Below are 21,349 nucleotides of genomic sequence, written 5' to 3' on the forward strand. Positions count from 1 at the left end.
GAAATTTAATGGATTCTGATTTGTACTCATGTGGATGACTTCACACGTTTCATTACTGAGAGATAGTTGCCACTTTTCGCACCGTTCAGATATCGTGTCTAACTCCTTTGCAATTGGTTTCGATAGTCCGATTTTCCTTCGATTACTACGTACTGTGACCTTTCTGAGAGGAAATCTAGGGGTCCAGTCGCACAACTGAAGCGACATTGCATAGCCACGGAATAGAAATATTAATCCTTAATTCTATATTGTAATGTATGCATAATAAAAAATCTTGTTTCATATAAGCATTTCTTGTGCACTTGACACGTTCCACATCATAATGGCTACCGTACCGTGCGATTGATCAATGGAACACGCCACCAACTAACTAACTAACTTGAGCGATGGGCGAAACCGGTCTCCAATGGAATATTAATGTGACCAAGATGGTGTTTGTCCTTCTATACAGGGGAAGTGATCACGTTGGTCCGTGGACATTACTTCCTGAGCCATGAGACAGATGTATCGAATTTGGTCCATTTGTTGCAGGTGTTTCAGAGTCACATTTTACACATTACCTCTGTCCATCGTTACCCCACCTCTATAAAGCTTAAATGCAAACAAGAGTGCCGACAGTGAGCCCAGGAATCTCTGGAAACTGTGGACTCTATGCTAATATAGGAAGTTTTGTTTATTATTTTCGCACTGCCAAGCCAGTGGCAGCGCTCGGTGCTCACCCTTGACGGCCCTCTCGATGGGCTCGTCGGTGTGCAGGATGTTCTTCTTGATGAGCTCGAGCGGCCCCGGCCGGTGCGACAGCTGGTCGTTGAGGGAGTCTGCGAGGCGCGCCTTCTTGAGCATGCGCTGGCGCTCGGCCAGCGAGGGGTCGACGTGGCCGACGTCGGCCTCGAGGATGTGCTGGCGCACCAGCTCGTGGCGCGCCGGCCGCTGCTGGATCTTCGCCTTCAGCAGGTCGCCCATCTTGGCGCGCTCCAGCTTCTGCCGCTGCTCGTGGAACGCCGGCGGCGTCTTCAGCGCTGCAACAGACGCCGCGAAATGGGCAGCGTGCCTCTGACCCCACTACCACGTCGCGTTCTGCAAACGCGACCACCCTGCTACTCTGTCTTAAAGGTATAAAACATTTTATAATCCACAGAAACACAATGACACTACCTATTCCAAAAGAAAAAGAAAATTGGCTCAGGACTGAACTGGATTTAGAATAAACGTAAGGACAAGGGATCGACACAAAAGAGAGATTTGTCGACAAAGAAAAGAGCTCCCATTTGTGTTTCATAGGTTTGAAGAAAGCTTTCCGCAACGTCAACTGGGAAGAGCACACAAATAGAGGGTCTTTCAAAAAATGGTTCAAATGGCTCTGAGCACTATGGGACTTAACATCTATGGTCATCAGTCCCCTAGAACTTAGAACTACTTAAACCTAACTAACCTAAGGACATCACACAACACCCAGTCATCACGAGGCGAGGGTCTTTCAAAAAGGACTTTAAAACTTTCAAAATTCATAAAAATTAATTCATAGTACCTACAGAGGTGATTGTAGTGTCAATTTGTGGGGAAACACATCAAGTTTTGTCCCGCGTAGTTCCCTAATGCCGAATCGAACCGTACGGAGCGCTAGCGACAGTTGCGTTAAAGAAGGCTGCCTTCACAGGATTCGAGCCCAGCTTTGCGTTTTGGTTTAAAGAATCGAAGTCGGCGACAACAGTTTAGCGTAACTTCCGTACCAGGTACGCTAAAGATCCTCTTAGTAGGCCAACAATTTATGAGAGGCATGAATGTTTTCTACAAACAGGGTGCTCGATAAGACGTGGGAAATCATCAGGTCGTCCAAGCACATCTGACGGCCCCTTTCTTCCGTAAGAGAACCATCAACGGGATAGTGTACCTGGATACGTTACAACAATTTGTGATATCACAGATCGATGAGGATGACCAAGAACGAAATGTTTATTTACTTCATACAAAATGGTGCACCACCCGACTATCTGGTTGACGTCCGGGGTTTTCTCAGTGACCGCTTTCCAGGTCAATGGATTGGCCGTCATGCGCGAATTGCATGGTCCCCACGTTCCCCTGACCTGACACCACTCGATTTCTTAAAATGGGGATTCAAGTAACACCTGTAATGCTACAGCGAGTTTGGGAAGAAACTGACTTCCAAGGGGATGTGTGCAAGACACTCAAAGTAGGCCACATATAACGTCTTTAGCTTAAGGTAAAAGAACTTTATGTGTTTCCCTACAAAATAACACTACACCCAGCTCTAAACCTTCTTTCAATAAATTTATATAAATTTTTAAAGTTGTACAGTCCTTTTTGAAACACACTGTATACTGAAGAAAACACGAACTGAGTGGAAAGCCGAATGGCTTGTAAAGTCGCGATAGCTCAACCGAGTGGCTTCGGTAAGACTAAAAGGAGCGAATACCGAGTAGACAGAATTAGTGGAAAGTGCAGAAAAAGGTAACACCAACATTGTATTGTATATACAGGGCTATTACAAATGATTGAAGCGATTTCATAAATTCACTGTAGCTCCATTCATTGACATACGGTCACGACACACTACAGATACGTAGAAAAACTCATCAAGTTTTGTTCGGCTGAAGCCGCACTTCAGGTTTCTGCCGCCAGAGTGCTCGAGAGCGCAGTGAGACAAAATGGCGACAGGAGCCGAGAAAGCGTATGTCGTGCTTGAAATGCACTCACATCAGTCAGTCATAACAGTGCAACGACACTTTCAGGACGAAGTTCAACAAAGATCCACCAACTGCTAACTCCATTCGGCGATAGTATGCGCAGTTTAAAGCTTCTGGATGCCTCTGTAAGGGGAAATCAACGGGTCGGCCTGCAGTGAGCGAAGAAACGGTTGAACGCGTGCGGGCAAGTTTCACGGTTAGCCCGCGGAAGTCGACTAATAAAGCAAGCAGGGAGCTAAACGTACCACAGCCGACGGTTTGGAAAATCTTACGGAAAAGGCTAAAGCAGAAGCCTTACCGCTTACAATTGCTACAAGCCCTGACACCTGATGACAAAGTCAAACGCTTTGAATTTTCGGCGCGGTTGCAACAGCTCATGGAAAAGGATGCGTTCAGTGCGAAACTTGTTTTCAGTGATGAAGCAACATTTTTTCTTAATGGTGAAGTGAACAGACACAATGTGCGAATCTGAGCGGTAGAGAATCCCCACGCATTCGTGCAGCAAATTCGCAATTCACCAAAAGTTAACGTGTTTTTTGCAATCTCACGGTTTAAAGTTTACGGCCCCTTTTTCTTCTGCGAAAAAAACGTTACAGGACACGTGTATCTGGACATGCTGGAAAATTGGCTCATGCCACAACTGGAGACGACAGCGCCGACTTCATCTTTCAACAGGATGGTGCTCCACCGCACTTCCATCATGATGTTCGGCATTTCTTAAACAGGAGATTGGAAAACCGATGGATCGGTCGTGGTGGAGATCATGATCAGCAATTCATGTCATGGCCTCCACGCTCTCCCGACTTAACCCCATGCGATTCCTTTCTGTGGGGTTATGTGAAAGATTCAGTGTTTAAATCCCCTCTACCAAGAAACGTGCCAGAACTGCGAGCTCGCATCAACAATTGTTTCGAACTCATTGATGGGGACATGCTGCGCCGAGTGTGGGAGGAACTTGATTATCGGCTTGATGTTTGCCGAATCTCTAAAGGGGCACATATCGAACATTTGTGAATGCCTAAAAAAGCTTTTTGAGTTTTTGTATGTGTGTGCAAAGCATTGTGAAAATATCTCAAATAATAAAGTTATTGTAGAGCTGTGAAATCGCTTCAATCATTTGCAATAACCCTGTATTGTATGTTAACCGGGGACCTATAAACGACGGAGAGGCTCCGTCCCCGCCACAGCTGCAGTGGTCCACAACCCCACAACGACTACAGCAGTCCACTTTACCCCTCCGCCGCCCCACACCGAACCCAGGGTTATTGTGCGGTTCGACCCCCAGTGGACCCCACAGGGAACGTCTCACACCAGACGAGTGTAACCCCTATGTTTGCGTGGTTGAGTAATGGTGGTGCACGCGTACGTGGAGAACTTGTTTGCGCAGCAATCGCCGACATAGTGTAACTGAGGCGGAATACGGGGAACCAGCCCGCATTCGCCGAGGCAGATGGAAAACCGCCTAAAAACCATCCACAGACTGGCCGGTTCACCGGACCTCGACACAAACCCGCCGGGTGGATTCGTGCCGGGGACCAGGCGCTGCTTCCCGCCCGGAAAGCCGTGTGTTAGAGCGCACGGCCAACCGGGCAGGCTAACACCAACATTCTTCAACCTTTAGGAGATGTAGAGTACTGCTTCTGGTTACTAATGGTCAAGAGGAGGGGGTGGGGAGGAGGGGTCGGTGGTCGAAGAATACGGTGTCCGAGATACGTTCTTTTAGGCACACATGGAAAAGAGCTGCACGGAGTCCCGCCACAGCCGCAGTGGTCCACAACCCCACAACGACTACAGCAGTCCACTTTACCCCTCCGCCGCCCCACACCGAACCCAGGGTTATTGTGCGGTTCGACCCCCAGTGGACCCCACAGGGAACGTCTCACACCAGACGAGTGTAACCCCTATGTTTGCGTGGTTGAGTAATGGTGGTGCACGCGTACGTGGAGAACTTGTTTGCGCAGCAATCGCCGACATAGTGTAACTGAGGCGGAATACGGGGAACCAGCCCGCATTCGCCGAGGCAGATGGAAAACCGCCTAAAACCATCCACAGACTGGCCGGTTCACCGGACCTCGACACAAACCCGCCGGGTGGATTCGTGCCGGGGACCAGGCGCTGCTTCCCGCCCGGAAAGCCGTGTGTTAGAGCGCACGGCCAACCGGGCAGGCTAACACCAACATTCTTCAACCTTTAGGAGATGTAGAGTACTGCTTCTGGTTACTAATGGTCAAGAGGAGGGGGTGGGGAGGAGGGGTCGGTGGTCGAAGAATACGGTGTCCGAGATACGTTCTTTTAGGCACACATGGAAAAGAGCTGCACGGAGTGGCACTAGAGATCGAATCTACTACAGTTCAAATAAACACAAAGAAGACGAAAACAATGACAACAGGAAAAGATAAAAGTGTCATATTAACGCCAAATGGGGAGACGAAGTGGTCCCAATTACACTGCTGAGGCCCGCACCCGCGTGACAGCAGAGAGAGCAAGTGGACGCTTCGAAACGAGAGTAAAGGGAAGTGGTGCCTGCCCTCAGAACGGAAGGAGTGCGGGGAGCGGAAATTCGTCGAAGAACGGTACAAGTGTATGAAGAGCACTGCACGTCCGTTGCAAATCGGACACTCAGACCGACCTCCGGAGCAACGGCTGCCACCGCAGCTCGTCGGTCTTCTATAACGAGGACACCCACCTGCCGGCTCCTGTTATCGGCAGCGCAGTGTGTGCGTGATTGACCAGCGGCATCCGGCCGCCGTGAACGCCCGTGCCACGCTTGACCCTCACAACGACCGTGCAGTGCTACCCGTGCAGCTGTGCGAGTATCTGACGATTTTGCGCCCCCCGCACTACGCGCCACTGCTGCTCTTCTTTCCCCACTTCGGTGCTTTCAGCGCGACCGGCTGCAGTGGACGGTGGACGCGCGCGCGTGCTCGCCCTGAAGACGCAGACGCACATAACTGAGGGTTGAACCTCGGCAGGTGGTGAAGTTCTAGCGCCTCTAGGCAACACCGACTCAAAGGAAGGCCTCGGCGCTTGTTGGTGACGTCACGTCAGCTAGGCACGGCGAACGCCAGGTCTGTTGCAGGCATACTCATAATGGCGGTGTCTCTCTCTCTCTCTCTCTCTCTCTCTCTCTGACACAGGAAAATGTGAAACTATTGGCGGTAGTTGACCAACACACATTCTTCTGAGAGATTTCTGCAATCAATTAATTGTGCAATTCATTACACTTCTTAACAAATTACGTACTCCTGAACTTAAATTTCCACCTGTTTTAAGGATTGACACACAAAAACAACTTCATGGTTCAGCAGCAACAGAATTCGTGCTTCTTTACCTTATTTGTAAATCTCAGGAAGTTACGTTTGTACTGGGTTGCTTTCACAAGAAACTGTGAACATATTGGAGCTCTTCTTTAGGTATCTTGGTTGACTATGCGGTGAGGAGCACTGAATATTATTATTATTATTATTCGTTACAGTCAACTTTGGACTACGCTAAGCATCAGTCATTTCTTGTGCTTTTTCTTGCGTTCTTCCCAGTACTTCTTCATTTTTTCTGAGTGGGCTTCTTTACGTTCTTGCGACCAGGTTGTTCCCGTCTTCTTTGATTGCGTTCGGTCTTTGAATCCCTGTATTTTGTTGATGGCATTCCTATATTCCATTCTGTTGTAAACTGTCTCTGGTATAATGTTCATTTCTGCAATGTCTTCTTTTACTTCTTTCAGCCAGTTAATTTGTGTCTTTCTGCTTTCCATGTATTCCAGGATTTTCTTTGCCGTTCTTTCTGGTGCCATTCTTTTGACATGCCCATAGAAACTCAGTCTTCTCTTTTTAAAGGATGTTGTCAGTTTTTCAATTTTCTCGTATAACTCTTTATTGGATCGCAATTTATAATCTTGTCCATCCTTTTTAGGTCCTAAGATCTTTCTCAGTATTTTTCTCTCTTTTATTTCCAATTTCTCCAACAGACGTTTTCTGTTCAGTGGGATGCATTCAATCGCATACAAACTTTCTGGTTTTATTACCGCATTGTAGTGCCTGAGCTTGGCATTGATGGAGATCGACTTTTTATTGTATACATTTCGGCATAGCTGAATATTAATGAAATATCTTGCGATTGTACACGTTGGGCGAGGGCGTGGGGGACAGAAGAAGAGGCAAAAGAGAGATACCTGTTTTATCAAATAAATTTTTTTTATCTTATAAAGTTTCTCCTTTCAGTTGCAAGAGGGAAACATTTATCTTTTCTAATGTGCATGTTTAAAAAAGTTTAAGCTCAGTAGTATTTTCGATGTATGAAGCTATTTTGTTTCCTGTTTAGAATTCCTTTCGTTGAAAACGACTGTAATCTAATGACTGGCAACAGTTGGGCATTTACACACGTAAATTAATTCACATTTTCAGTGACGATGTCAAACGAAAATAAATGAATAAAAGAAACGAGTTAATTGTGAGGGCTTTGGGGTAAGTTTCGATAACAAAATGGATCAAGTACGTACAGTTACTTGAATGTAAAATTTCCGAAGCTTGCAATGGGGCAAAGCATCTTCTCATATTGATCTACGTTTGTTTTAACAGGATTCAGTAATACAGAACTATGATCTTCATTTGTAGCTTTACGATAGTAAGAAAATCTTTCACCTAAATAAAACTGCAGAATCCAAAACAATACCAAACATTTTGTCCAAAAATAAGAGATTTATAGTGATAAGCACGCCCAGGCGTTCTGCCTGCAACAGACCTGGCGTTCGCCGTGCCTAGCTAACGTGACGTCACCACCAAGCGCCGAGGCCTTCCTTTAAGTCGGTGTTGCTCTAGGGCGCTTCTCCTTCTGGCTTGATGTGTTGTGGGGGAAATTACATGATGGTGCTGAGTGGGACTTGGCTTTATGCTGTTTTTTTTCTTTTCTTTTCTTTTTTTAAGATGAAAGAATAGTTAGAGGGATAGTAGAAGAAGCAGGAAAACGGAAGGCCCAATTTACTGGCTGGCGTAGTAATTAAAAATGACAGATGAAAGGACAGTAGAAGGGACAGTGAGAGGGTGAGGAAAACGAACGGTCCATGGGCTAGCCGGTAACTTACAAGTAAACAACAGATTAAAGGAAAGGTGGAGGGACAGTAAGAGTTGAATGAAAACGAAAGGCAATTGCCCTGGCCTCATCTTCGTGGCGGCGTCGGTGACGGCAGTGGCAGACAGTCATGAGAGGGTGAAGTGGGGGGGGGGGGGGGGGGGAGAGAGAGAAAGAAGTCAGAGAGTGACAGATGGAGAAGTGAGAAGGGAAGGGCCTGTAAGGATTAGGCCGACATTGGGGAGCGAGGGGGGGGGGGGGGGGCTGCATGTCATGACGTGGTGATGAGATGGAGCGATAATATGAGAAGATAAAGTGACATGAAATGGAGGTGGCTAGTGAATGGGGGGTCATGGGGGGCGGAAGAGAAGGTCAGGACAGCGGGTGGTGGCCAGGCGGTGGACACGGGTGCCCAGGGAAAGGATTAAAGGATTGGGAGAGTGGCGGGTTTGCTGGTAGAAGGAAGCGGCTGCGGAAAGGATGCGAAAATGAAGGAGTGGCACCTCGGCCAGGATGTGGAGTTCTTGGGTAGAGAAGTCGAAAGGGAGGTGGAGGGCACGCCGGAGAGCCCGATTTTGGAGTCGGCGGAGGTGGGTGGGGGCAGCATTGCCCCACACCATCGCCGCGTATTCAAGGATAACACGAACAAGGGAGGTGTATAATCTGATAGCAAGGTGTGTAGGGAGTGAAGAGGTGGGAGTGATGAGGGGGTAAAGCAGGCATAGCCGCCCTATCGCCTTTCGACGCACGTCATCGATGTGGGGGCGCCAGGTGAGGCGTTGGTCCAGGGTACTTCGCAGTACGAGTCCAAGGGATTGGGGTACCAAGGACGGACGGACACCTGCGGGAGCCGGTGCTCGCCCTGCCGTCGCGTCCCCTTGCGCCCGCGTGTCCCTCTATTCTACTGGCGGCTTTGGAGCCTCGGCGCTCTCGTCTTAAGCAGGCAACGGCATTTACGTTATTGCTGATATTTGTTTTATACGCGTAAGGCCTTGGTCCGACGCCTAATTCTCTGCCTGACGTTTCGTCTTCCAATGCCGGAGACGTCATCAGAAAGTCGTCACAGTCTCAAACAACCGCAGCAAACGGAACAGTCTGTACGTGTCCGCGCAGCGGTCGGTTAGTGACGTCATCAGACCACTGTCTAGATCGCGGTGTCGTACCGACGTATACTTGTGGGAACTTATAGGGGGGAAGAGTCGACTCTATTACTTTTACTTAGCAACGAGGCCCACAACTTCTCTAATTTCAATCCTTCTTTTCTTTTAAAGTTCTTTTTGTGCTTTTGAATTTCTATGGTATCTTTATATATCCTGTGATTTTAGCAAGATCTAATCAATTACCGTTCTACGATATTCAGAGGGGGCACAGAAATTCAAAAGCACAACAAGAACTTTCCAGAATGAGATTTTCACTCTGCACCGGAGTGTGCGCTGATATGAAACTTCCTGGCGGATTAAAACTGTGTGCAGGACCGAGACTCGAACTCGGGACCTTTGCCTTTCGCGGGCAAGTGCTCTACCAACTGAGCTACCCAAGCACAACTCACGCCCCGTCCTCACAGCTTCACTTCTGCCAGTATCTCGTCTCCTACCTTCCAAACTTTACAGAAGCTCTCCTGCGAACCTTGCAGAACTAGCACTCCTGAAAGAAAGTATATTGCGGAGACATGGCTTAGCCACAGCCTGGGGGATGTTTCCAGAATGAGGTTTTCACTCTGCTGCGGAGTGTGCGCTGATATGAAACTTCCTGGCGGATTAACACTGTGTGCCGGACCGAGACTGGAACTCCCGAGTTCGAGTCTCGGTCCTGCACACAGTTTTAACCTGCCAGGAAGTTTCACAACAAGAACTTTAACAGAAAAGGAAGAAGATTAAAATTACACAAGTTGTGGGCCCCGTTGGTAAATAAGAGAGCCAATTGTTGCCCCTACAAGCTCCACAGCCGCGACGGCGCGAGTCCGCGATGTAGACAGGCATAGGCCGACCGTCCCCGGTTTGCTACGGTTATCTGAGACTGTGACGACTGTCTCCTGCACTGTAAGAGGAAACGTTAGGCAGATAATTATGGCTCGGACCAAGACCTTATACGTTTACGACAAATATCAGTAATATCTCAAATACTGGACGTCAATGCCTGCATTCTACGATTAAATGGCATTACGACCGCTTCAGCGGTCTTGTTTTCCCTTTACAACCTCCGGCTCCTGTCTTTGCAGCGATATGGGCACGCCACCACTATACAAGGAAAGCTGTAAGGAAACTAGCTTCCAGTGGCGGATCCGCCTATTGTCAGAAAAGCGTCGGCTCCAAAAGAGAAGAAATGGGTGAGAGAGAGAGGGAGAGAGAGAGAGAGAGAGAGAGAGAGAGAGAGAGAGAGAGAGAGAGAGAGAGAGATAGAAGTAGGTACTCACGTGGCATGATTCCCTGCGCAACCAGCTGGTTGATGGGCCTCCGCAGCATCAGCTTCACCTTCAGTGCTGCAACAGAACAGAACGGAACACATCAAGCCACGCCACGCCACAGCGATCGACGCGCCTGCCAGCTCCGCTCCTCAGCAGCATCGAGGAGGAACCAGTGAACGTCGGCCAACAGGCGAGCCGCGTCTCGAGGGAAGTGCACCCGCGTCTACACCACACTTGGTGGCCATTGTGGCGGCTGCATTTCGCTCAACACTGGTAAATGGCTCTGAGCACTATGGGACTTAACATCTGAGGTCATCAGTGCCCTAGAACTTAGAACTACTTAAACCTAACTAACCTAAGGACATCACACACATCCATGCCCGAGGCAGTATTCCGCTCAACACTGCCGTCTCACCCACTTCACCTTCGCTTTCGCGAATAGTACGCACATACATGCAGCCAAAGTCATGTTAAGAATAATTAATAAAGGACTTGAAAACGTAATGGAGGAGAATCTTGGCGAGGAGCAGTTTGCCTTTAGATGGAATACGGGCACCAGAGATGCAGTAGGGCTCCTACGAATCTTGGGAGAAAAGTTTATTGAAAAAAGGAAGAGACCTATAGATGTGCTTCATCGATCTAGAAAAGACATTTGACAATGTGGTTTGGGACAAGGTGGTGACTACAATGACGGGAAAAAGAGTGGACTGGAAAACCAAAAGACTTGTAAACTCATTACATCTTAATCAAAAAGTTTCAATTGAAGTGAGAGGAGAAAGTACAAACTGGATCGGACTAGGAAAAGGAGTAATACGAGGATGCTGTCTATCACCTATTCTTTTCAACCTCTACTTGGAAAACATGATTGACCAACGCTCATTAGATGACAAAGGTGTAGAAATTGGAGGAAGAACAGTAGTTTGTTTGAGGTTTGCTGACGACATGGTCCTTCTAACCACAGGGGAAAAACAATTACAAGATTTGGTGGACACCATTGAAACTAACGGAAAAAAATATGGAATGAAAATTAACACAAATAAAACAAAACTATTGGCACTAGGAGGAAATATGGAAATAAAAATTATGCTGAATGGAGAAATACTAGAACAGGTGTAAAATTTTAAGTATCTTGGAAGCAGGATAGACACTGACTGGAAGTGCAGCACAGAAATTAAAACAAGGATAGCAATGGCAAAAAAGGCGTTTTATAAGAAAAGGAGAATTTTCTGCAGCGGTCTGGACAGAGAACTCAGGAAGAGACTCATAAAATGTCTTGTATGGAGTGTTCTTCCATATGGTGCTGAAAGATGGACTATGAGGAAGAAACACAGAGAAAGGTTGGAGGCTTTTGAGATCTGGACATGGCGGAGGATGGAAAGAATAAGGTGAATGGACAGAGTAAAAAATGAAGAGGTACTGAGAAGAGTGGGAGAGAAAAGACAGTTACTAGATGTAATAAAGAGAAGAAAAAGAAATTGGATTGGGCATATATTAAGAAAGAATGACGGACTGATAAAAACAGTTTTAGAAGGTTATGTAGAAGGGAAAAGGAAGCGAGGAAGGAAGAGATTCCAGATACTGGATGGCATGACGGACGGTACAACATACAGCAGCCTTAAGAAGGAAGCAATGGATCGCAGAAAATGGAGAGGCAAAGGATAACTTATGATGACGGTGCACAGACAGTAATGGAAATAAGTATTCTTACACTAGAGCGTGGAAAAGTAAACTGCCTTTATTGACAATACGAAACCAAAAACACTAATTGGATATGTACTATACACACTGGCCAGTCGTCACTGCAGCTATGCTGGTATATAAAACGAGAATGAACAAGCCTTAACAAAACAAAATACAAAAACGTCTGCCAAGTTCTCTACTGCGCTGGGAATTAAGTATTCATACACCAAGAAAAATGACACTTCTAACAAAGCCACAACATGTTTAATACTTCGTATGCATACCCTTCCGATGTATTACTTCTCGCAACCTCCGTGGCACGGAATGGACCAATTTTCTTGTAGTTTCCGACGTGATACCTTCCCATTCTCGAAGGAGAGCCTCTTTCAAAGAGGCCTTACTACGGATGTCGTGTTTTCTCGCCCGTGTTTCCAGCTCACTCCACAAGTGTTCCATGGGATTCAGGTCCGGACTCTGAGCTGGTGTTTTAAGAGCGTGTGGAGTGTTGCAGAGCAACCACAGCCGGACAATTTGCGCCCTATGTTTGGAATCATTGTCCTGTTGGAAGTAATTTCTAGGAAGACCCAAGGCGTCAACACTCTGTTGTGAGTTCTGTTTGAGAATGTTCATATACACAAATCTGTTCATGGTAACTTCCACAAACACTAATTTTCCGACACCGGAGGCTGACATACAGCCCCATACCATCACTCCACCACCTCCGTGCTTCACCGTGGGTTGAATGTTGTTTCGCTCGAGGTCTGTATTCGGTCTTCTCCAGACCAAAATCCTGCCATATGCACGATATTAAATTTGCTTTCATCACTAACCAATACAGTATCCCAGAAGTCTGTTCTCTTGGATACATGCTGTTTCGCGAATTCCATCCGCCACTTCCTGTTCTAAAGCTGATGTAGGGCTTTCGTCTCGGGACCCTGCCTCTGTTGCCCGAACGACTGAAAATGGTACGAACTGCCCTTGGAGTGATGTCCTTTCGGAAGTGGTCAGGTACATATGAGGACAGTGCCGACGCTGTCGTTTTCGGGTTTTTCTTGACGATTCTTAGCAGCACTCTGGTCTCTCTTGTTGTAAGCTTCTGTGGACGACTGTGTCGTTCACTGTTTATTACTACATGTCTGTCCTTATATCGCTTAATGATAGATTGCACAGTCGCTCGGCTTCGTCCTATGATGTTCGCAATTTCGGCATACGGCTTGTGTTGAAGATATTGGGCGACAACGATGTTTCGTTCCTCAATGGCTGTTTCCTTCCCCTTGCGGCCCATTCTGCTGTTCCACGGTACCCACGTCCGACGTGCTGTTGCTTCACGGCCGCCACACGACTACACAAGTGTGGCATGCACTCCTGGGCTGCGTCAGCCGTTTGTTTGGTTGGTTGAAAGTAGTCCGCTGTATGAATACATTTTGCCCTGTCGTAGACCGCGCGGGGTGGAACATATTTTATTTTCCCAAAATAGATTCATGGCATACGGTAAGCTTCATTACCAAGAACATGGTTATCTGACACTACATCATCGTACTTAATCGTATCGGCGGTGTGGGTGATTTACTATCCCAACACACCATCGTAGTTTGTCACCACCTACTGTATGAATACTTATTTCTGCAACCTGTGACTAATGCAGCAAATTTTCTGAAGGGCAATCTTTCCGGCGTTCACTGCAACGTTTACTGTTTAAACAACCGATTGTACAGTATTCGAACGAATAGTGCCTCAGCATAAATAATAAATATCCGGCCATTATAAACAGAGATATTAGAATTATTCGTAGGAGAACAACCTCGAATATCCCTTTGTTTGCACAATGGCCGAATATTTATTACTTATGGTGAGGTACTGTTGATTCGATCGCTGTATGTACTGTTTCCAGTTTTACATATTTTAAAATCTTTGACAACTGCTACACAAGCACTTGCCGGTAGCCTACAAGACCAAATTACAATCTCGTATTCAAAAACAAAACATTACAGTCAATAGCGGAAAAGATGACGTATTTCACAGGCATCAGTAGTTATTTACTCTAAAAAACAGGAAAAAGAGAAAATTTCGAGACGTTCCGCCGTTTCTGAGTCAATTAGCGTTGAAATTAGCCTGTCAGACCATTTCGGGCGCAAATTCAAGCGGCCTATCAGAGCCGGTATCGCCAAACCTGCTCTTCGTGTGGTTTCCTAAAACCGAACAAGAGAGCGATATAAAAATTCGACACGGGGCAGTACTAAGGATCGAACCCGAGCCGAAGGCTGAGCATTCTCGTGCGCTGTGATAACACTGACACTAACTGTATCTGTCGGGTCTCTAGAATTTGCGCGCGCAACGACCCGATTGGCTGACTTCAGTGCTAATTAACTGGCAACAGTTATTTCTCAGCAAATCCTACCCTACAAGACACTTGGAAGCTTTTCAGAGTGTTTCTGAGCATACTGTGTAAAGCGAGAGTCCAGAATCGCTTAGCCGGCCGGTGTGGCCGTGCGGTTAAAGGCGCTTCAGTCTGGAACCGCGTGGCCGCTACGGTCGCAGGTTCGAATCCTGCCTCGGGCATGGATGTGTGTGATGTCCTTAGGTTAGTTAGGTTTAATTAGTTCTCAGTTCTAGGCGACTGATGACCTCAGCAGTTGAGTTGCATAGCGCTCAGAGCCATTTGAACCAGAATCGCTTAGTTTCCGACTTGATGTCGATTCACACAGGTCAACGGAATGTCGCAAGCAAGTGTTTAACTGTCACGGAAAGTCAACGCTAAGCGCTATCACTCAGCCCTGTACTGAACGGTGAAAGTCACGTTATGAGCAACCGTCCGTCTTACAAAAGGTCAGAATGTAGCACCAGCATTAAGGTAACAGCAATGCTGGTAGAGTTTATATTGTACGAATGACAGTCCGTCGATTGTGTATGTGAGGTTTTCATTTCCGATACGTAGTCTTATTCTGACGCGAAAGCTCTATCGCTAGGCCATCTAAAGACTCACTCTGTATTGCGATAACCAGCTTCACTTGCTGAAATTTCTTTAAGATATCTCATTACCAATACACAAATATACCTTTAACAAACAGAAGTGTGAAAACAACGAGACTAATCACTATGTAAGACAAACGTCATTGCAGCTGCTGTCCGTGACGTGGGCACTTTTTGTGTGGGACGGCTCCCTTCACCCACAAGATAAATGCTGCAAAATCCGTTTCAGGCCCATGTGAGTAAACATCGAAACCTCACACCTGGAACGACAAGCGGTGCCGATCCCACGTTAAAACGTATTTCTGCTGCCCCCAACTTCCGTCCCCTCTCAGGAGGGTCCATTATAATCGCCGACAGTTGCATTTTGTCACGAAGGAATTATTGCGGCTAATTTAATGACTGCTTCAAAAATTTCGGCTTTTTTTTTGGTATTAGCTGGACGGTGTTACATGGTCGTAGTCTGATTGGGAATTTCATTCTGTAATTGCTCTGCATTCGGCAAAGTCTGAACGTTTCCGTGGCTCGGAGTCCAATACTGTATCTCGAAGTTGTGTGATTAATTACACGGAGAAAGCTGTTGACGGCCCAGCTTTATCCGTGCTAGGGGAAGGTTTAAATTTTGCACTGATTCCTAAGCGTTTATCGGTCGTTGATCTTATAAGTTCTGCCCAACATGCAGCAACTACCTTCTAATGCTATCGAGGAGGTTAGGAGAGAAGCATGTTGTGTATTGACTGAGGAAACATTCACCTAAGAGTAATATAACAGCAGCTGCGAGGGCTACTTTACGTTCTCTCTGAGTGGACCCGGATACTGTTATTTTGCTTTCTGACAAGTTGCAATGCTACGGTTGTATTGGACGAGCAGGATTAGATTCAAAAGATACGGTGGTTACTATGTGACTCATGATATCGCAGAGTTACTCTTGAGAGAAAGCCTAACAGCCTCCTGAAGAAAAGTTTATTGTTGCAGGGGGACAATCACAATTCTTAATTCTTACTGTGCCGTCCCGCCTAGATTATATGGCCTTCCAAAGATCCACAATGAAGAGGTTCCTCTCCGCCCGACTGTGACACTGATGCTCCGACATATCGTGTAGCAAATCACTTTGCTACACTGTTGATCTCACTAGTGGGTCGCTGTGTGCATTACATTAAGAACTCGGCGGATTTCTTACGTCGATTAGAACGATTGCGTCTGAATGATCCTTGTATTTTACTTAAGATTTTATGTGATCTCTCTCTGCACTTGTGTCCCTCTGTCTGGTTCACTACGGTTGACTGAGGATACGTTTGGTGCTGAATTGGACTTTCACTTTTTGTTAAATGGCTAGTACTATGAACAGACAGATGGAGTTGTGATGGGAAGCCCGTTGTCACTTACTACTGCCAAATTGTTTATGGAAGACTTCGAGTAACATGCGTCGGCATCACTGACACCTGCGTCTTGCTCGTTGTGCTATCGACCAACCACGAATCGGGTGAGATATGCTAACAACGAGGAGGCGCCAAAATCTACGGCATTTCCTACAGGATTGGCCGCATTCTGCGGAAACATGATGTGAAATGTATTTTCGACCATCATCTCTAATTAGGGCCCCTTCGGGACCTCGGTTTTCATAAGGCGGGTGTCCACCGTATTCCTTCCACCTCGGGTAAGTCGTATGCTGGTCATACCATCAGGGCCGTGGAGGACCGGTACATTGGGCGTAAGCGTCACACACGCTTAGAACAGCCGACTAAATATACTATATCACAACATTTTCCTCAGTACCCCTCATCCTACGGAGTATAACAACACGGAGATTATGGCATGTACTTTCAGCTATTGGAGTAGCCTTATAACAGAGATGCAGGCTTTTACTTAAATTTTGCGAGGAATGCTCTCTCCTTTGCCAAAAAACACACAGACAGACTTCAAGCTGCCTCTCCTGGTGGTTATCAATCTTCGCTATCGGTAACTTCTGACGTCGGTCATGTCTGGTTGGTTGGTGGAGCTAGTGTTTAAAGTGACTCTGTGTGGTATCTTTCCGGATATGCTTTGCGTAGCGAGATTCTAAATTTACTGACACAGTATTCTCTTGCTGCACCCGTCCCCTGACAATGACAAGGTGAAAACCTGTCGAAATAACTGCGATTTTCTCCCTGCTACGTTCCTATAAGTTATAACATCAGGTATCATTTGATTATGCAATCGATGGCCAATCGATGGCACCACTCGGAACCTCCACGTATCTACAATTTTGTGTCCAGAGTGATTTAAGGTAGAACGAAAACGGAAGTCTAGCCGTGGGAAAGACAAATGACAGAAACACATTTATCGGAAGAATCTCGATGAAATGTAATTCACGTACGACATAGATCGCTCACAAAAAGCTCTTTACGTTAATTATCTAGCATCGTTGACGTACGAATATGAATTAGAGGAAGAGAGAGAAAAGATCCAAATAGGAGCGGCACGATTCGCCTCGGGTTTTATTTAGAGGACGTGCGGAGTGGAGTGCCCCAGAAGAAGTTAGACTGCAGGGCGATGGGGGCGGGGGAGGGGGAGGGGGGGCGAGGGCCCACACGACGCCACTGTGTGTCACAGGGCCGGCCACACTCGCGGAAACTCAGGGCTTACTACTGACAAGGGAAACTCCCCATCGCACCCCCCTCAGATTTAGTTGTAAGTTGGCACGGTGGATAGGCCTTGAAAAACTGAACACAGATCAATCGAGAAAACAGGAAGAAGTTGTGTGGAACTACGAAAAAAAATAAGCAAAACATACAAACTGAGTAGTCCATGCGCAATATAGGCAACATCAAGGAGAGTGTGAGCTCAGGAGGTCCGTGGTCCCGTGGTTAGCGTGAGCAGCTACGGAAAGAGAGGTCCTTGGTTCAAGACTTCCCTCGAGTCAAAAGTTTAATTTTTTATTTTCAGACAATTATCAAAGTTCAGGCACCCACAGATAATCAACTTCGCTCTCCAAAATTCCAGGACATTTTCAGATTTGCTTGGACATATGCAGGATTTGACGGTCTACACACGGAAAAATTTGAAAACGTTAAAAACATATGTTTTGACAGAGCACAGGGAAAACTGTGCGACTGTGAAACTGTTAAATTCATTTGTTGCAGTTTATGTGACAAACTCTATGTTTTCATCACTTTTTTGGGAGTGATTATCACATACACAAGAAAACCTAAATCGGGCAAGGTAGAAGAATCTTTTTACCCATTCGCCAACTGTACAAGTTAGGTGGGTCGACAACATATTCCTGTCATGTGACGCACATGCCGTCACCAGTGTCGTATAGAATATATCAGACGTGATTTCCTGTGGAGGAATCGGTTGACCTATGACCTTGCGATCAAGTGTTTTCGCTTCCCATTGGAGAGGCACGTCCTTTCGTCTACTAATCGCACGGTTTTGCGGTGCGGTCGCAAAACACAGACACTAAACTTATTTCAGTGAACAGAGACATCAATGAACGAACGGACAGATCATAACTTCGCGGAAATAAAGAAAGTAAACTTTTCACTCGAGGGAAGACTTGAACCAAGGACCTCTCGTTGTACAGCTGCTCACGCTAACCACGGGACCACGGCGCTCCTGAGCTCACACTAACCTTGATGGTGCCTATATTGCGCATGGACTACTCAGTTTGTATATTTTGCTTATTTTTTTCGTAGTTCCACACAACTTCTTCCAGTTTTCTCGATTGATCTGTGTTCAATTTTTCAAGGCCTATCCACTGTGCCAACGTATAACTAAATCTGAGGGGGGTGCGATGGGGAGGTTCCCTTGTGAGAAACACGCCTCGCGTAGTGACCGCGGCGGCGCAGTCAGACCGCCGGCCTACGTCTACCTGGTTACTCTGCACTTCTCACGTAAATGCTGGCAGAGGGTGCGCACAGCCCCTTTGGCGGGGAGGGGGGGGGGGGCACGGCAATACGATCGTTTCGTGCTACGTAGATGGGAGTCGACACAATACTTTAGAAAAGCTGGCCAGTGAAATTTTGTGAAAAGACTTCACCCTAACGAAAAATGCCTTTGTTTCAATTATTTCCACCCCAGCTCACTTATCATATTCGTTACTATCTCTCCCGTACTTTGTGACCATACAAAACGCGCTGCTTCTCTTTGAAATTGGTTGATGTTCTCTTGTAAGGATCCCATAGCGCACAGCAATAATCCAAAAGAAGTTTAGGCAGTCTATTTAGTAGATTTGTTGTACCTTCTAAGTGTTCTGCCAATGAAACGCAATCTTTGGATCGACTTCTCCACAATATTTTCGATACGACGTCCCCAATTTAGTTGTTCCGTCTTTCTTTCTGCGTACCTCCGTAAACCGAACAAGGAGGGCGGGCGGAAGGATCGTATGTACCAGAGATGTTCGATGTCGTCCATATTCACACAATACCAATGCTGGAGATTAAATATACGTAAGTCTTTCAGACACAGTAACATCGATGTTGAAGACAAAATATATTGGTAAAAGAAAACAAGGCTACTTGTTACCACTGACAATAAATTTTTCGTCACTTGAACGAGTCTATTTCTGTACACGTCTCGTAAAAGTGTCAGTTTGTCCGTTAAGAGAGCAGAAGTAGCGATTGGAAGAAAAGTCATAACATGTCTTGCCCGACTGCTGAATTTGGTAGGAAAAAAATATCTAATGGAAAGACTGACAGATTGCTTCGGCTGATCATTGAGTGAAAAGTACTGCGAGGTAGTTTAAACAGTGTCGTAGCAAGTGATGAACTGAGAAAACCATCAGACCTAAACTACTGCAAGAAGCACCCACTAGGTGGAATTCAACGTTCTAGAAGACTGAAAGGTTTTCGCTCCTGAGTGTAGTGATCAGTCCTTATGTATCACCCGTGCTAACCGCCGCAGATCCAGTAAACGGGTGTGACATTCTGTGGATTACAGAAGTGGCTATTCTAAAATGTGAGTAGAAAAGTACGTTGCAAGCAGTGAAGTAATCCTGATTACTATGTTGAATACGAAAATATCTGGCATGCAACAACTACCACCTGTTGGACAGGATCTGAAGAGGGAGATCATAACGGAAACCAAAAAGCGGTTACTACGAACTTAACATGTTAACATACTATCCATATCAAAGTCAATCGATACTCGATCCAAGACAATACATTTTCAAGCTGTTTTAACGTGTTCGAAGGCAATCAAAACCGCCAAGGATTTTTTTGCAGCAGCTGTGACGACTGTCAGTGAGGATGGGAAACACACTGATGCGCTACAGGATAGCACATAAACAAATATGACGTGCGGAGCGCTTATTACAAAGTACCACAAGAAAAGAATAACTTGTAAACTGCAGCAGGCACGGACTTGCCATTACAGTTCAGTTATTTTCTGAAAGATCGTTTTCTAGATCTTAAACAAAGTCCACTAGAAATACGGAATAACATCGCCGGTACAGCCTATTCGAAGATATAGGAAACTATTACTGAAACACTGATCTCAAATGCAAAATATGCTCTCAATAACGCAGTAGACCGAAAGGGAAACTTTGTCTCAATAATGTAGTTTCTTACAATTTGTACAGAAAAAGTTGTTACTTATTGCTGTATTTACTGATTAATATTTATGGCACTATGTATTTATACGACGGTGAGTCAAATGAAAACCTTAAATTTGTAATAATAAATCTAAATTTCGCGCCGTTATCCTGTAAGTCGGTAAGTGTGCTACAAACAGCGTGCAGAATGGCCTGTAGGTGGCAGCATAGTGCAGATGCACACATACCGTCGCAGTATCAGTATAAAGTGACCGCCCCACTTGCGCCTTCCACCATGGAAGAACAGCGTTCTGTTATTCGGTTTTTGCGTGGTGAAGGTGTCAAACCTATTGAAATTCATCGACGAATGAAGGTTCAGTATGGTGATGCATGTTTGTCACAGCAGCAAGTCTACGAATGGTGTAGGAAGTTCGCAAATGGTGTGACTTCAATGGAAGATGCTCCTCGTCCAGGTCAGGCACAACGAGTTGTGACTCAACATAACATTGCAGCAGTTGAAGCCAAAGTGAAGGAAAACCGCCGAGTGACACTGAATGACATTGCAGCATGTTTACAGATTAGTCATGGGTCAGCACACCACATTGCGCATGATGTGCTCCAGTTTCACAAAGTGTCTACAAGTTGGGTACCACGGCAGCTGACTCCTGAAATGAGAGAACGACGTGTTGATGCTTGTGAAGAACTTCTTCGGCGCTTTGAAAGAGAAGGTGATGGCTTCCCTGCAAGAATCGTTACTGGAGACGAAACCTGGGTTCACTTCCACCAACCGGAAACGAAGAGAGCGAGCAAGGAATGGCCCCATTGCTCATCATCAAGACCAAAGAAGTTTCGAACAGAACCATCGGCATGGAAGGTTATGCTCACTCTCTTTTGGGACGAAAAAGGCGTCATTTTGGAGCATTACATGCCTAGAGGGACCACTGTCACCAGGGCATCATACACAGATCTCCTAAAAAATCATCTTCGGCCTGCAATCAAATGAAAGCGACGTGGATT

At 46.2% G+C, this 21,349-nt stretch overlaps 1 protein-coding gene across 2 annotated transcripts in view; it reads right to left on the reverse strand.

Moving 5' to 3' along the window:
* The window catches only part of LOC124607345 (myocardin-related transcription factor A-like), a 131,730-nt gene that overhangs the window by 52,751 nt on the left and 57,630 nt on the right, over positions 1 to 21,349 (reverse strand). For both annotated transcript variants that reach the window (XM_047139651.1, XM_047139650.1), the window contains exons 3-4: positions 10,183 to 10,248; positions 720 to 1,019 (exon numbers count right to left, since the gene is read on the reverse strand). In XM_047139651.1, coding sequence (XP_046995607.1) covers positions 720 to 1,019; positions 10,183 to 10,248 — 366 coding nt within the window. The remainder of the gene's footprint in view (positions 1 to 719; positions 1,020 to 10,182; positions 10,249 to 21,349) is intronic.

This window comes from Schistocerca americana, chromosome 3 (assembly GCF_021461395.2).
Source record: "Schistocerca americana isolate TAMUIC-IGC-003095 chromosome 3, iqSchAmer2.1, whole genome shotgun sequence".
Classification (NCBI taxonomy): Eukaryota; Metazoa; Arthropoda; class Insecta; order Orthoptera; family Acrididae; genus Schistocerca; species Schistocerca americana.